This window comes from Morchella sextelata, assembly GCF_020137385.1.
Source record: "Morchella sextelata strain SCLS chromosome Unknown scls_9, whole genome shotgun sequence".
Classification (NCBI taxonomy): domain Eukaryota; kingdom Fungi; phylum Ascomycota; class Pezizomycetes; order Pezizales; family Morchellaceae; genus Morchella; species Morchella sextelata.
Window position 1 is genome coordinate 1,456,105 of NW_025408624.1, and position 14,566 is coordinate 1,470,670.

The window sequence follows — 14,566 nt, forward strand, 5'->3', positions numbered from 1 at the left end:
GCGGCTTGGGTGAGACATTGTGGATTCTAAAGAGCGCATATCCGTGATGCAAGAAGCGACAGGAAGCAAAGAGAAAAAGGTCGGTGTGCTTTCATCCGGCAGAGAAGGAATAACCCCAATTGGATTGCGCAATCGAAAATGGGTGTGCTTCGGTACCGTGTGCTCCTAAGCTTTGCAAGTACCCCTGTTGGGGGGGGGATGAGGGCCATTATTTTGTGGGTGTTTTGTGTGGGTTGATGCAGAGTTGATGCAAGCCTCATGCTGCACGGTACCAGAGAAGCGGTGAAGGGCTATTCGGGAGGCGAGGAATAGTTCGGCAAGACAAGACAAGAGATAAGAAGGGGGCCCTGTCGACTCCTGCCTGTGCTCTACGACCTTTTGCGGCTAAACCGCCAATCACCATGGCCACCGACAATAACAATGACGACATCAGAGTTATTGTTGTGGAACGACAGGAGCTCTGAAAATACATTCCATCATCATAAACACATGATTTTTATGCTGAGAATGTGTGATACCGACAGATATTGTAGACATGGGCGTGATCTTCCCCAAGCAAACCGAAGGCACGGTGACATACGGGTGCTGACCACCACCATCTCGATCACACTTTCACAGAGTGTCACTCGGTAACGGTGTGGTTGGGGTAATTGGCTTGTCGTACGTCATAAAGCATAACCTCACCTCTTTCATACAGTAGGGGACGAAGGGGAAAGGGCAGAAGGGACAGGACATGTCAAAACCCTCCTGCCCCTTGAAATGACGTCGGTGCCGCCGTAGATCATTGCTTAAACCCCCTTCCCAAGGCTCTTACATGTTCGACTGCAATTTGCCAAGCGGGGGTTGTGTCAGCGAGCCAAGCACAAGGTTGCAAACCAGTTTCAGTGGGGAGGAACGTTTCGAAAAACAAAAAGGAAGCACAATTGTACAAAACTCAATAATTTATCCCAGGGCTGTGGCGCATGAAAGATACGTCAAGTGGTCATCCCCGGCCATGTCTAAGACAAAAATATAACGCGCCGATCATATATACACCGCGAAATTATGAAGTCATTACTCGTGACGTTTTGAACGCTTTTACGTTTCCTGTGAACCCTTGAACGGAGAATGCCGCACGTAACTTTATTAATTGGTCACACTTGAGAAAATGAGTATTCGGAGGCCGAATCACTTGACTGTAAAGAAAATATTGTTCTAATATGAATTTGACAATCAGTTGGTTTTTAGTTCTCCGGGTCGAATCATATATTCCCAATTAATAACTAGAAGTTGGAGCCGAACGCGAGAACCCAAAAAAAAAGTTTCGCGTGACGGGCCGTCAATAGGTAGAAAATTTAGACCAGACGATAATATTTTCAGGCAATTGATTGTCCTGATATATTTTATTATTGTTGAGAGGATGTAGGTACCGCATTGAGTAATAGAGATCTTACTACTTGCCTGTTCCGTAAGTAAAACTTCGCAATAACCCTAGCTCAGCTGTGATACTTCGTGAACATCGAGTGATAGGCAATGACCGAACATAAACGCAGAACAGCCACAGTCTTTATAGAGCAGCAGCCTATTGAAGCAGGTAATCACTAAACATAACCCGAAAACCTAACATCTCGGTACCAGAATAGAACTAAGGTGGACAGGGCCACGGTGTCGGTCCTGCCATGCGATAGGTAGCCGTTTCACTCGAACTCGATCAGACAGACGCGATCGTCTCTGTACGAGAACACCGTAGATCTGGTCCCGACGATCTGGGAGCTTTTATATTTGATGGATGATTGCTGCAGGGTCACCCCCCTTCTAGTTCGAAACATTTCTCCGAAGATGTAGCATACAAGTAAGCGTTATGCCGAGAGGGAGCAAATGCAGGAGGATCATCACCACTAGAGTGGGGTCGTCAGCTTGGAAGGAAGCCAAGGCTTCGGGAAGGGTGTTTAAACTGTCGATCACCCCCAAAGTTAATTGAACTTACCAGCCGGTCGCCTATCACCCGTAACAGGGTTTTGGGGGTGCATACGCACATACATGATTTGATAATCGGTCTAAAAGGGAAGGCAATTCGTCTTCATCTAATACGCAAGTGGGGTAGAAGTCAAGTTAACCATCTTGTGAGTATTGGCCCCCGGAGTGCTTCGAAGACTGTGAAAAACGTTGAATATTAGAAAGATCAAATATTCGAGCGGTAGAAATCAAGCTTGTAATTCACCGACTGCTCTTATATGGTCCTTTTTTGATAAGTTCGTCGGGCTTCACGGCTCGTTCAACATATTTTATCCAAAAGTTGCGTCTGAAAAAAGCAACCAATTCCTGTTGATGGAATTCATGTTTCCTCCAGGCTGGTCACATATAATATTATTACAAAACGAGTCTGTATTACCCCATGATATTCTCAATTTTACCAACTTTTTCACATGACACAATTTTAGTAGGATTTTTTTACAATTTTAGTTCGCGGACACCGTCTTTACGCTAAGGTGAAACTGAGAGTAGAAGCGTCCATTTGAACCATTCTAATTTCTCATATCAGCCCTCTCCTCTTGAATAGAGCAGTCTTTGAAGACCAATACCTTCAGTTAGATTTTTGCGCGTTGGAAATTCGGTAGGATCCCTCGTTGGATGTAGCCACTTGATCAATAAACGATCATGTTGATGGTTGCCAGAACCAAAGAAAAGGACAAGCTGTTTCTCCATGGATTCACTTCTAGCTAGCTTTGCTAGTATGCTATATTTAGTGAACGCAAATCCCCGCTAAGTTTTATCGTCCTCAAGCTGGAGAATAAGAAAGTATCTCTGTTAGTGCTTGTATGTCACTCTGTTATCAATAGGGATGACCTCAGCTGCAGAATTCAGTTCAGTGACGTTTCCCTTCAGTCGATTAGCCCTCCTTGGGTTAGTTAATGTACTCGGGAGTATACTATAAGTACATACATATATAGAAGAAAAAGAAAGACTACACTGGAATCGTGTTTTCAACAACCTGCATAATCGGCCACAGTCATGGCGTTGGCTGCGCTACCACGTGCACACCCATAGAACAACTTATAAGAAGGTCTCAGAAGTAGGCTAGTACGGTCTTTCTGCTCACACACCGCTAAAGTATTTTTTAATTTTACTTTATACCTCGAGCCTCTTTTTTCTAACTGAGTCTTCTAAATCTTCAACCACTAAGTATCGCCTCGAGCTCTACAGCACGAAGCTTACCAGATAAGGTCTACGTATCTTCTTATGATAGGCTTTGGCTCTGAGAACCGCAGACTTTCCAGGTTCGGTGCTAGAAGAAATGATAACTCCATCAAATCTGTCTCTCTAAGTTTAGAAGGTTTAACTATGACGGGGTTTTGTTTGGAATGGATCTCTCACGCTTGGCATTCATAGATGTAGCGAGTGATTTTTAATGATTCAATTTATACACATCCTCCAACCGGTGATTTTTTTTTTGTTTAATTCATTAATTCTCCAACTGGTGATGGAATAAACCTCATCTAATCTCTACTCAATGGAACGCATGGTTATACGGATCAAACTTTAATGACGGCCAGGGTGATCATTAGTCTTAAAACGGCGGGACCCAGGAGCGTTTCAGTTATCAATCGTAGCCTAGGTTATTCCATGATATTAACAAGGAAGAAATAAGCAATTATCACAACTTAATATAATACCCACAGATGTCTGTAACGATATCCATCGTTGTTATAATTTCTAAAAGTGTCGGTAACTAGAAAGAGGCGTTAGATCAAGATTACATGTAGTTAGGCCATCGCACAGAAGATACATCATGTGAAGCCAAACTAAACGAATGGATGATCGACAAATGTGAAGAACTCCGGTTCTTTATAGATGCTATATATGGCCAAGGTCTAATGGTTTTTATTAATATATTGCTGGGATTGTTGGTTCTACATGTATTTATATCTATAACTGGAAGAAGGAATCTGATCAGAGTATTGTTTAAATGTTTGTCCTTGAAACATGAAATGTCACTCGGTGAGATATGCGCCTTCCTTGAAACCTCCCGTCATAACTTGATTGTTGAAGCTATAGATGATAGATACGTGACTAGTTAACTCGCAGTTTTTCGTATCCGCCCGTTCCTAACTATTGCTTGAAGATGATGGAGGGGCCATAGTTCGCGATCGCAGGTAACCATTGCCATAACTGCAAGGTTCCATGCAATTAATGAATTAAACAAAAAAAAAAGATCGCAGGCAACCCATACCATCAAGTTGTCTAGACCTATCGTGATAGTACTTTTTGGAGCTAAATATTGAATATATATTGACTAAGACCCTATGTAATGTATGACCATAGTCTACAGCTGTAACTACATGTACAAGTACTTTCTCCGGGTCTTGATCGAGTGATGTATTATAATAGAGACCTGGTGATACATGTGTGTTTGGGGATTTGTTACATACGTAAGTACTTTACCTCCAAGCCTTTATCTGAAGTAGACTTGTAGGGAATTTTCCCCCCTGACTGAAGTCGCCGCTTATTTAGTTAATAGTAATTGTCTTATCAATCGATAACTTGACTGCCAACTCTAAAACAAACTTACACCAAATATAGAAGACTGTATTGTAGCGAACTAAGAAACACGGTTTATATTTGCAGATGGCAGTAATCGATGTTGAAAGCGCGAACTACTTTTTCACAGAAGCATGTGTAACAGCATCAATTCAATACGCTAATAGTACTAACCAGCTAGCTATTCCGCAAAAGATATGCTGCTTGCGCGTTTGTAAAATAAAAAGAGAATAGACAAAGTCAATTCTGTCCATGTTATCCAGAACCGAAACCCAAACCAAACAAAATTCCATTACAAAACAACTGTGTGTACGTTAACCATTCATCGCGAACCCCAAGCTTGCCACTCGTGTTATTGGTTTATTTGGACTTGGCGAGGCCAACAGTGTTGTCTCCCAAGTCGTAGACAGAGTACCATCTTCGCAAGAAAGCGTCACCTAGGATGGCAAGAGGTCCTACGGGTTCAGGGAAGTCCATTCCCATGAAAGCGCTGATGCAGGAGCCCTGAACTTCAAGAATGTAGTCATAGGGACCGATGGTGAAGTCATGGCCGGTGAGAGTGAATGTGAGGTCAGGAAGTGAATCCCGCTTGCTGCACTCAACGGTGTACTGTCCATTCCATCCCTTCTTGGCGCCAATTTCCTTGTTGAGGAGCTCGGCCAAAGTGGAGGGGAGAGCGATGCTACGGCGGTTAATTATAGTTCGAGAAGAAAAGCTTTGGGTCAAAGGAACTTACAGAGAAGTGCCGGTATCAACGATAGCGCCCGTGTTCTCAAGTTGAGCAGTAGCCTCTCCAAAAGTAATCGCCTCGAACTCGACCTCCCAATAAGCCTTTCGACGGACAGGAAGCTTGATGAGCTTTCCCGAGAAATGACTCTCGTCGATACCACCAAAAATAGCCTCACTCTCCTGATCGGTGCTCCCAAGGTAGAAAGCAAACACAGGTTTGTCCAAAAGACCCTGGTGGATCATGTTGTAGAAGGGAGGGGTGATACGGTTGACAGAGATGGTATCGTAGCCAAGCCCAAGAATGCCGTCGAACTTGCCGAAAGCAAAAGCGAGGCCAGGCTCAGAGGTTGCTTCAGCAAAGACCTGGTTTTTAACCTTAAGATCGCCGATCTGGAGAACGTCCTCGGACACGAAACCACTCAAGCTACCAGAGCCGTAGCGGATCTCAAACGAGGTACCGTTGGCCTTGTAAGTTTTGGACGATGACGAGTCGTACTTTGTGTGGAGATAGCAGGCGATCGAGCCACACTGGGTAGAGGGAACCCAAACTGGAAATGGTTAGTTAAAGGTTCAAACTATGATAGGAGGTTTAGCTTACGGTTGGAGCTTCCGGTGTCAAGGACAACCTTGAAACTCTGTGGCGGTGTGCCAAGAGAAATCTCGGAGAAATCTATATTTCGTCAGTTATGGGAGAAGCTCATCTGCCCGGACGCGGATTATTAAGCTTACACTGGGCATTCAGGAAGTTCTGTAATGGATAATATTAATAAATGAACTTGGAAGATATTACGCAAAGGGACTTGCTCACATTAACAGGAATAGCATGACCACCTTCAATGGTCATGTCCTCAGCAGCAGCCTTGAACATTTCCTCGGTATGCTTTTCGGGGCGAATGCCCATATATTTCTGACCCAAAGCCCTCATCTGGGTGTCGATATCGTGATGTGACTGAAATGATCAAAATTAGCAACTCCTGGTTGGTAGAAACAAAATTATTGAGCGAGTAAACACACCAGTTGTTCTGTTAGGGGGACCTTTTTCAAAGGCATCCTGTGAATACCGGCCATAGCCGAACCCAACAGCGAGCCAGCAGCGAAGAGAATAGACGACTTCATGATTGGCGAATTACTAGCTGCACGGCAATAAAGAAGAAATGTAAAGATATAAGAGAGTTCAAAGGTTGAGCGTACAGGACCGAGTAATGCCCAGTCAAGTAGTGAAGAGAACAGGAAAGGAGGGAAGATGAGGACGACAACAGCTTCTTGAGGCGAGAGATGGCGTGGCTGGGAAGTGCCAAGATCTTCTCACATGGGCTGTACGCGCTGACGTCTTCATATCCAACAACAAATCAGGTCTCGTCATATCGTTTAATCCAAATAGATACATGTAGGCCTAGAGACATGCATGTACCATACCATAAAACCCCATACTCTACCTGCTCTTCACTCTCTCCTCTGTCTAAGCACGGCAGCTCCGTATCTAGATCCTGGAACTTGTGGAGTTTCGGCCAGGGGCGGAAGTGGAGAAGACATCGTATTTAACCAGTTCTACAAATAAGGGAAAGCGCAGATGCCAAGAATAATACATATCCTACTTTATATTAGGCATGTCACGCAATACGCTCAACCGTCCAGTCTCAGGCTAGACGGGACTGAATCGTGCAGTCTACTTACCTTGCACTAGTCCACAGTCTGCCTGCGGTCTGACTATGGATTGCATGATTGACCCTCAGGGCTGGATTGGGGCGTTACCTAAGTCGCGTTCTTGCTAGGTTGAGGCGGCCTCAACCTGGAGCTCATAGACAATATGTATCATCACAGTCAAAGAGAACTAAATTAATACCAGAATAGTTCTATATTATATTCTTTCACCTTCATGAGGATGGAAATCTATTTAATTACCATAAACATCATAATAAACAATACCACTAAACTCTTTTAGGCGATATGCAGTCCATAGTCCTTGCAGTCCGTCCTCCCTTTGGACGGACTGGCTTGGCTGGAAAACCGCAGTCCACTACAGTCCATGCAGTCCGTTCTGACCGTCCACCGTCCTGGCTTGGCATAGTCGGCCGCATGTGATGTCCACCAATTGACTCATTCGTCAAGTACTGTTCTTGGTACCTCCGCATTTAACTAGCGAGAAAACCTAACCCTCCCAGGACGGTGTTTGGTTGCTATCATGACATGTAGTACTTGGAGTTATACATACAGTACCAAAAAAGCGGGTGGATCCAGTACCATATCTGGCAAAATACCGTAGGGTTACGGTATTGTTACGGTATTGCTACGGTATAATAGTTAGGATTCCGATTTAATTCAGAAGTTTTGCACAATTCCGTATTGGTACAGTACCTATTACATCCTCTTTTTTCGTACTGTAAGTACCGGGTGTTGAGGGTAAATACGAAGAATTTGATAAGAGAATCTTGCTGTGAAAAGGTGTGTTTATCTTATCAGATTCTCGGTATTTATGGTTAACCCCTGTACATGTAGTGATGGTTCCGTAAGCAGCCAGGACAGTTTCATAAATACCGCCAGCTGAAGAACAGGGGAGCTTGGACCAATAGAATTAGAAACCAAAAGAACCTGGAGATCTTGCCATAACTACAAGTACCTACATATATGTATATGTATACACATAACCCCTGTTCGTCCGTCAACTGGCAATATTCGTTCAGTGATGGTGAACGACTATCCTACTACTAGTATAGTACATACATGTAAGTACATGTAGTACTTATAAGGGCTAAGTCGAGAGTATACATCTAAGTACAGTATTAAAAAAGCGGGCGGATCCAGTATATACCATATCTGGCAAAATACCGTAGGTTACGGTATTGTTGCGGTATAATAGTTAGGATTCCGATTTAATTCAGAAGTTTTGCACAATTCCGTATTGGTACAGCACCTATTACATCCTCTCTTTTCGTACTGTACTTATACCTAGGGGGTATTCAAAGTTTCACTAGGCCAAGGGATATATACATCGTACTGTAAAATCGAGCTTCGATTATAGACACTCGCGCATGACGGTGCCGAAAAGTCTTTTTTCTTCTTCTTACGAACCCTCCATAGATAGTTCTTTGGCCCTTTCAAATAATATCTTTGCACGTACTCACTGACCATGAACATCATATATGACCCGTCGTTCGTTCCCGGTTTTCACAATAGTGGGTCTAGAGCTGTTAGGTCTGTAAAGCTGTCCAGAAAGAACAAATTGTTCTAAAGCTAGAAAGGTCTGCCGGAAAATGACACCAAAGAGGTTCGCGGAGTGCCCCGAATGTCGGAGTCTACAGAGAGTCACCTGTAGAATTGCATAAAGTTGCCTATGGTTATAAGTTTAGTTCAATAATTATTTAGCGACCAATTGCAAGTACATGTTACTGGCCGATAATTCTACGATTCATGTGATCATATATTGGTGTACATGTAGCCATAATACAGTACGTACTCATGCAGGTGAAATAATCCGGCATCATTAGTAATTTAAAAACTAGTACTTCATGGATTCTGGTATTTCGGTACTTCACTGACTTGGTACATACATGTACCTTCATAGAGCCAGATTTGGGACTACATGTACATGTAGTCATGGAGTATGACTCGGTTAGAGAACAATAGATACATGTATTATCCCAATAACAGGAACGTTCGGGCCTAGCCAGCTTGCTGGCAGGTAGTCCAGGTTAGGTGATCTACAACGGGAATTGCCAGAACTGGTTAATTTCTACTATGTTGAAAACGAACGAAGGGATAGGTCATAGGTGTGCTATACTTAATTCGATCATACACATATCCCTGATTTGATCACGTTATCACAATACTTTTCGGCACCGCCATATTCAATTAAAGTAGCTTACACACATAAAGGTAACAACGCCAAGAAGATCATCATACAGTGGGGTTTTAGGTGCTGTCTGTGCCCCCTTATCCGCTTTACTCCTGACCATTGTCGACGACACCTTCGAGCTCACCATTTCAACAATAGGGACGAAAACCACTGCGATTTAACCCTGCCCACCCCATACTAGCACTATTACCATCGCGTTGACGGCGGTGGGACAGGATGTTAGGAGTCGTGCGTCTTAGACGCTATAGATCCCTGCTTCTATTCGTTGTTATTGCGATCATCGTGTTTACCCATTTCTACTCTTTTGGTGATTCTGCCAGTTCGTTTTCCGTCGATAAGTTAAAAGAATATACATCCACCGTATCGAAACAAAGCCCGCAGGATGTGCAATGGCCAGTAGCTGAGGTCGAAACTCATATTCCACCACCCGAGATTCCGCCCATAGATAAACCAATCCCTCGGCCCTCGGAGTCTGAGAAAAAACCTCTAGCTGCAGACAAAGAATCTTTGCACGGAGCGGCGGCGCATACAGTGGCCACGTCTTCAACAAAGTCTGCGAATTCTGTAAAAACATCTACACCGAAGCTCGAAGATGTGCCCTCAAAAGAACAAAGCACTATTAACGTTGCCCCTGCGGTACCATTGCAGGTACATTGGGAGAAATCACCAGAGCATTACCCACTACCCGAGGAATCAATCATTCCATTACCCAAGAAATACAAGAAACTTCCCCAAATACAAGCTTCATTTGCACAGGAAAGCGAGACGAAGCGCAAAGTGCGTATCGAAAGGCAAGATGCTGTGAGAGAGGCAATGAAACATGCGTGGAAGGGCTATAAGGCACATGCCTGGGGCCATGATGAGATAATGCCTGTGAGCGCATCTTATAAAGATGGTTTCGGTGGGTGGGGGGCAACATTGGTTGATTCACTCGACACCTTGTGGATTATGGAGCTCGAGCACGAGTTTTTAGAGGCTGTTAAGGCGACAGGAAAGATTGATTTCACAACTACGCCCATGACAAAAATCCCTGTTTTTGAGACGGTCATCAGATACCTTGGAGGTCTGATAGGGGCATATGATGTTTCTGGCGGGAAGCATCAGATTCTACTTGATAAAGCAATCGAGTTGGCTGATATGTTATATGGTATCTTTGACACTCCGAACCGCATGCCGATTCTATATTTTGGGTGGAAACCGTATGTCTTCCCTTATGAAAGAAACAAATTCGGCAATGCAATGAATGGCTAAATTTAAGTAGAACGCAAGTTGCCAAACAAAATCGTGCGGATATTCGAGTTGTTTCAGCCGAACTCGGATCTCTTACTGTCGAGTTCACACGTTTAGCTCAGATCACAGGGAATGATAGATATTACGATGCGGTTCAGCGCATCACAGATGCATTGGACGAATTTCAGCCCAAGACAAGTCTTCCCGGCATGTGGCCATTGACCATGGATACGTCTGGGTGTCAAGTAGTCAAAGTTCCTGTTGAAGAGCAGAAGAAGACTGTGCCACAGCCGGTACCCCCACCATCAAATGGCATATTTGCGGAGGATGCAGGTGAGGGAAAAATGGTAACTCCGCCGGTCCATAACCCTGGAAAAAGGCAATTGCCTCAAGTTCAAGAAATAGATTGGTTAGGGGAACTACAGGGAGGGAAGATCTTGACCGAAAGCGAAAAGGATGCTAGAGATAAAGCAGCGGCGGCAGCTCTGGCAGCAGCGGGACCACCACCTGGGTTGACAGTTGAGGCGCAGAGTGGAAAGATTCATCATGAAGGAGAAATCGAGCCCGGAAGATCCAACGCCATTGGGGCGCAATTAAGTGCTACTAGTACTGTTGCCGCCGCAAAAACTTCCCCGTCTTGTCTGCCTCAAGGACTAAAAAATGCTGGATACCAAAGGGAACAAAAATTTACATTGGGTGGAATGTCGGATTCCTTATATGAGTATTTAATTAAGGTATGTCACGATTATCTCTATTCTAACCTCCATGTTCTCACGTGTTTGATATATATAGGAGTATATACTCCTCGGCGGTGCATCTGATCAATACAAAAAGATGTACGAAAGCTCCATGGATATCGCCAAGAAATATCTGTTCTTCAGACCACTTGCGGACAAGAACCCCGATGTCCTACTTTCTGGTAACGTTTACGTGAATGATGCTGGTGACGTCAGCTTTGATACTAACACAGGTCATCTGGTAAGAATTCCCGTATTCCGCTGACAGAATATATTTCTAACTTATGTAACAGACTTGTTTCACTGGGGGGATGCTGGCTCTTGGTGCAAGAGCGCTCGGTCTCGAGGCTGATCTTGAAATTGGCGCCAAACTCACGGATGGGTGTGTCTGGGCATACTTCTCTATGGAAAGCGGCATCATGCCCGAAGGATTTCAGACCGCGTACTGCCAAGATCCCGAAAACTGCAAATTCAACCCGACACAGTATTATGAGCAGCTAGTACCAAAATACAGACTGCCAAAAAAGAAAGTAGATGGAACTACAAATGTCAAGAGGGACGGCCCAACTCCTGCAGAAAAACAACGACTTCAGGCCATTGATCCTAATGCAGTTCCGAAAGAATATCCAACAACTCTTGAAGGAGTTGCGAAGCAGATGATTGAAGAGGAATCATTACCAAGTGGATTCACCAAGATCGGAGACAGGAGGTATTTAGATTCTGGTACCTAGGAACTTCATACCGTTATTGATACACCTTAGGTACATTTTACGACCAGAGGCCATCGAATCTGTTTTCATAATGTATAGAAAGCTCCCTCTTAATTAATGAATAGGCCCTTGCTCACACCTGGAACTTAGGTATCGGCTTACAGCAGATACAACATGGCAGGATAAGGGATGGAAAATGTGGCAAGCCCTTGAAAAAGCAACACGGACGGAGTTTGCCTTCTCAGCGATAAGTGGCAAGTAGTGAATTGAACCTAAATCTATGAAAACCTTCTAACATCAACGGCTTTTAGACGTAACCAAAAGTCCATCACACCCCATGTTTTCCCAGATAGACTCGATGGAATCATTTTTCCCCGCCGAGACACTCAAGTGCGCATCTCCCGTCCTTCCCTGACGAACGTCACTCATTATTTTATCTAGATATTATTACCTTTTGTTCAGCGAGCCTGATCTGATATCTTTGGATGATTATGTCCTGTATGTTTTAACCTTTCGATTCATAATACCCTCTTATATGATACTTATACTAGTGTTCATAGGAATACTGAAGCGCATCCTCTGAGGCGTCCGCGGCCCTCATCGTAGATTTAACACTTGTCTTTTTTCTTCATTTTTCCCCCGGACTTGTGACTTTGATTGATTGTATATAGGAGCGAAGGGCTGTTTTTATTATACGTAGGGTTAAGGCAACCGTAATGATATACCTCTCGGATCCTACCTGAATATGAAAATATAAAAGTCAATGAGCAACTGGTCCGAATTAGCTAGGGCTTAATTCAAGGTACGCTATGGTGGAGATATTCGACCTACATATCTAGTCAATGCGATCCAATCCGTAATCCGGGGTTTTATGAGGCCGAGGCACCTTCTTCAAATAGTATATATACAAAGTGATTGGTCATCCGGCAGTCCTTACTACTAACTTTCCCAACACTTCTACTTCAAGACTTTTGAGCCCCCCTCCTATAGCTTTCTCATTCAATAGGCTTTGTGTGTTGAGGTTATCGGACTTGATCTTGTAGTTCTTCGCCACTTTGGCCCAATCCACCACCGTTTCCTGCAGTAAATTCTCGTCCGTGAACTTTACAGCTGTTCCTTCCACGGACCTTTCTAGGTGTGATTGTATGGATTCCAGAGTAATGGGTGCAGAGGGTGTAGAAAACTTGATGCACAAGAGAGAGGTAGTAGTAGGTAATATCCCAAATCGTTTAAAAGCGTCCGTGATCTAAGGTATTCGGCATGCGTTAGATAAACTTATAGTAGCTGGTATGTTAAGTATATAACCTACATTGTTGTTTGGGCTGAGACAGAATACGGTCTCCGAATGGACATTTCTAGTGCGCAATTTCCCTGCCACGAGGAGATTGTGGATGGCCTGGTGAGCAGCTGCAAGGGCGTGGACTTTCGATATTATCTGGCAAAATTTCCCGTTAGTCATGACCCCCGAATTAACTGAGCCAGCCTCCTACAGTATTCGCATCAATAAAAGCGTATTCAAATTCGGAATTTCCGGCTAGAAGCTGATCCCGGAGGAAGGTTGCGTTTTTCACATCCTTGAAAAGGGTTATATACACTGTATGCGGTCGGGGGATGTGTTCTAGCTGGAGGGAAGTTATTGGAATTGTCATGGTTGAGGTTATGATATAGTTGGGACCCGTGCAGCGCGGGGTTTAAAGTAAGGCTTAGTCTTAAAACGTGATGGAGGCTCAGCCGAGCCTCAGTATCGTAGACTTCATTTGTAACACATCCCCTAACCCTTAACATGATGCCACAAAGCAGCCTACGCGTGACACAGTGACTTCACGTATTTGTTAGGTAACTACAATTAGGTACATATACTTCTTTACCGGATCATAAGACCATTCATCCTTATGGTTATCGCATCGCTCGGTGGTACCGATGCCATACACATGGTCCCGCAGTTCTTCGGGCATGATAATCGTGAGGTGGCTCCAATAAGTTATAAGAAGGGTCCGTCCCTTATCACGACTGACAATAAATATGGGTTTCTAGATCAAAGATACCACACTCAACATCTTTGGCGCAAGTATTGCCTTATTCCGTATGGCCGGAAGAAACAAAATGTTGAAACAGCTTGAGAAACCATATAACACCCTCCCGTGGAAATGGTGATCTATGTAACACCTCCGTACCTGTTCTCTCGCCAAAAGCGTAATCATTGTCATGTAGGGTCGATATGATATCAGATATGTACTCATATATTTTAATGCACGATTAAGACGATGATCATAGGTTGGTGCAGTCTATCTACCATCTTCTTCAGATCCATCGAGGAAACAGCGCGAGGGAACAACAAACATTCTTGGGAAAGTTACAGAGTAGAGGGTGAAAACCTCGGCTTTATGAGTACATGTATGTTCCTCGAGATTTCTCGTTACACAGAGGTAAACAATTAAACGTCAATTCCGAAATTTTGTAGTACTCCCTAGGCTTGGCGAATAGTAGCTAAGGAGCCAACGATAATAGAAATGTCGTTTTGGAATTGACCAATAGAGAGGAGTCGCATACTTCAGACTTTGAAATGAGTTATTGTGTATCCCCAGGGCGCAAAATGACTAAGAGTTATCCTTATCAAACGAGTCATCAATTGCGTGTTCAGAGAACCCCCTGGCGATAGAGAAAAGTTGAGAAAGCGGTGAAGGAGGGACGGCTTGATTGACAGCTAAGTTATCTGTGGATCCTGAGCTTGTATTTGTGTTTCACGAAATCCAACAGTTAGGTTATAAAACCAATTGCCAGGGCACTGT

The 14,566-nt window shown here is 43.9% G+C and overlaps 3 protein-coding genes across 3 annotated transcripts; 1 reads left to right on the top strand and 2 right to left on the bottom strand.

Moving 5' to 3' along the window:
* Positions 1-4,878: 4,878 nt before the first annotated feature.
* H6S33_013061 (uncharacterized protein) lies at positions 4,879-6,363 on the bottom strand (the record flags this gene model as incomplete). The annotated part of the gene is made up of 6 exons (XM_044844429.1): positions 4,879-5,200; positions 5,255-5,795; positions 5,846-5,917; positions 5,977-5,995; positions 6,056-6,196; positions 6,262-6,363. The coding sequence occupies 6 exons, from the start codon at positions 6,361-6,363 to the stop codon at positions 4,879-4,881; spliced, it is 1,197 nt and encodes a 398-aa protein (XP_044694770.1).
* Positions 6,364-9,316: 2,953 nt separating this feature from the next.
* On the top strand, positions 9,317-12,039 carry H6S33_013062 (uncharacterized protein; the record flags this gene model as incomplete). Its single annotated transcript, XM_044844430.1, has 6 exons — positions 9,317-10,299; positions 10,362-11,064; positions 11,123-11,308; positions 11,361-11,776; positions 11,829-11,870; positions 11,928-12,039. The coding sequence occupies 6 exons, from the start codon at positions 9,317-9,319 to the stop codon at positions 12,037-12,039; spliced, it is 2,442 nt and encodes an 813-aa protein (XP_044694771.1).
* Positions 12,040-12,696: 657 nt separating this feature from the next.
* Positions 12,697-13,426, bottom strand: H6S33_013063 (uncharacterized protein; the record flags this gene model as incomplete). Its single annotated transcript, XM_044844431.1, has 3 exons — positions 12,697-13,023; positions 13,087-13,212; positions 13,268-13,426. 3 exons carry the CDS (start codon positions 13,424-13,426, stop codon positions 12,697-12,699), a joined length of 612 nt encoding a protein of 203 aa, XP_044694772.1.
* Between the last annotated feature and the right edge of the window lie 1,140 nt (positions 13,427-14,566).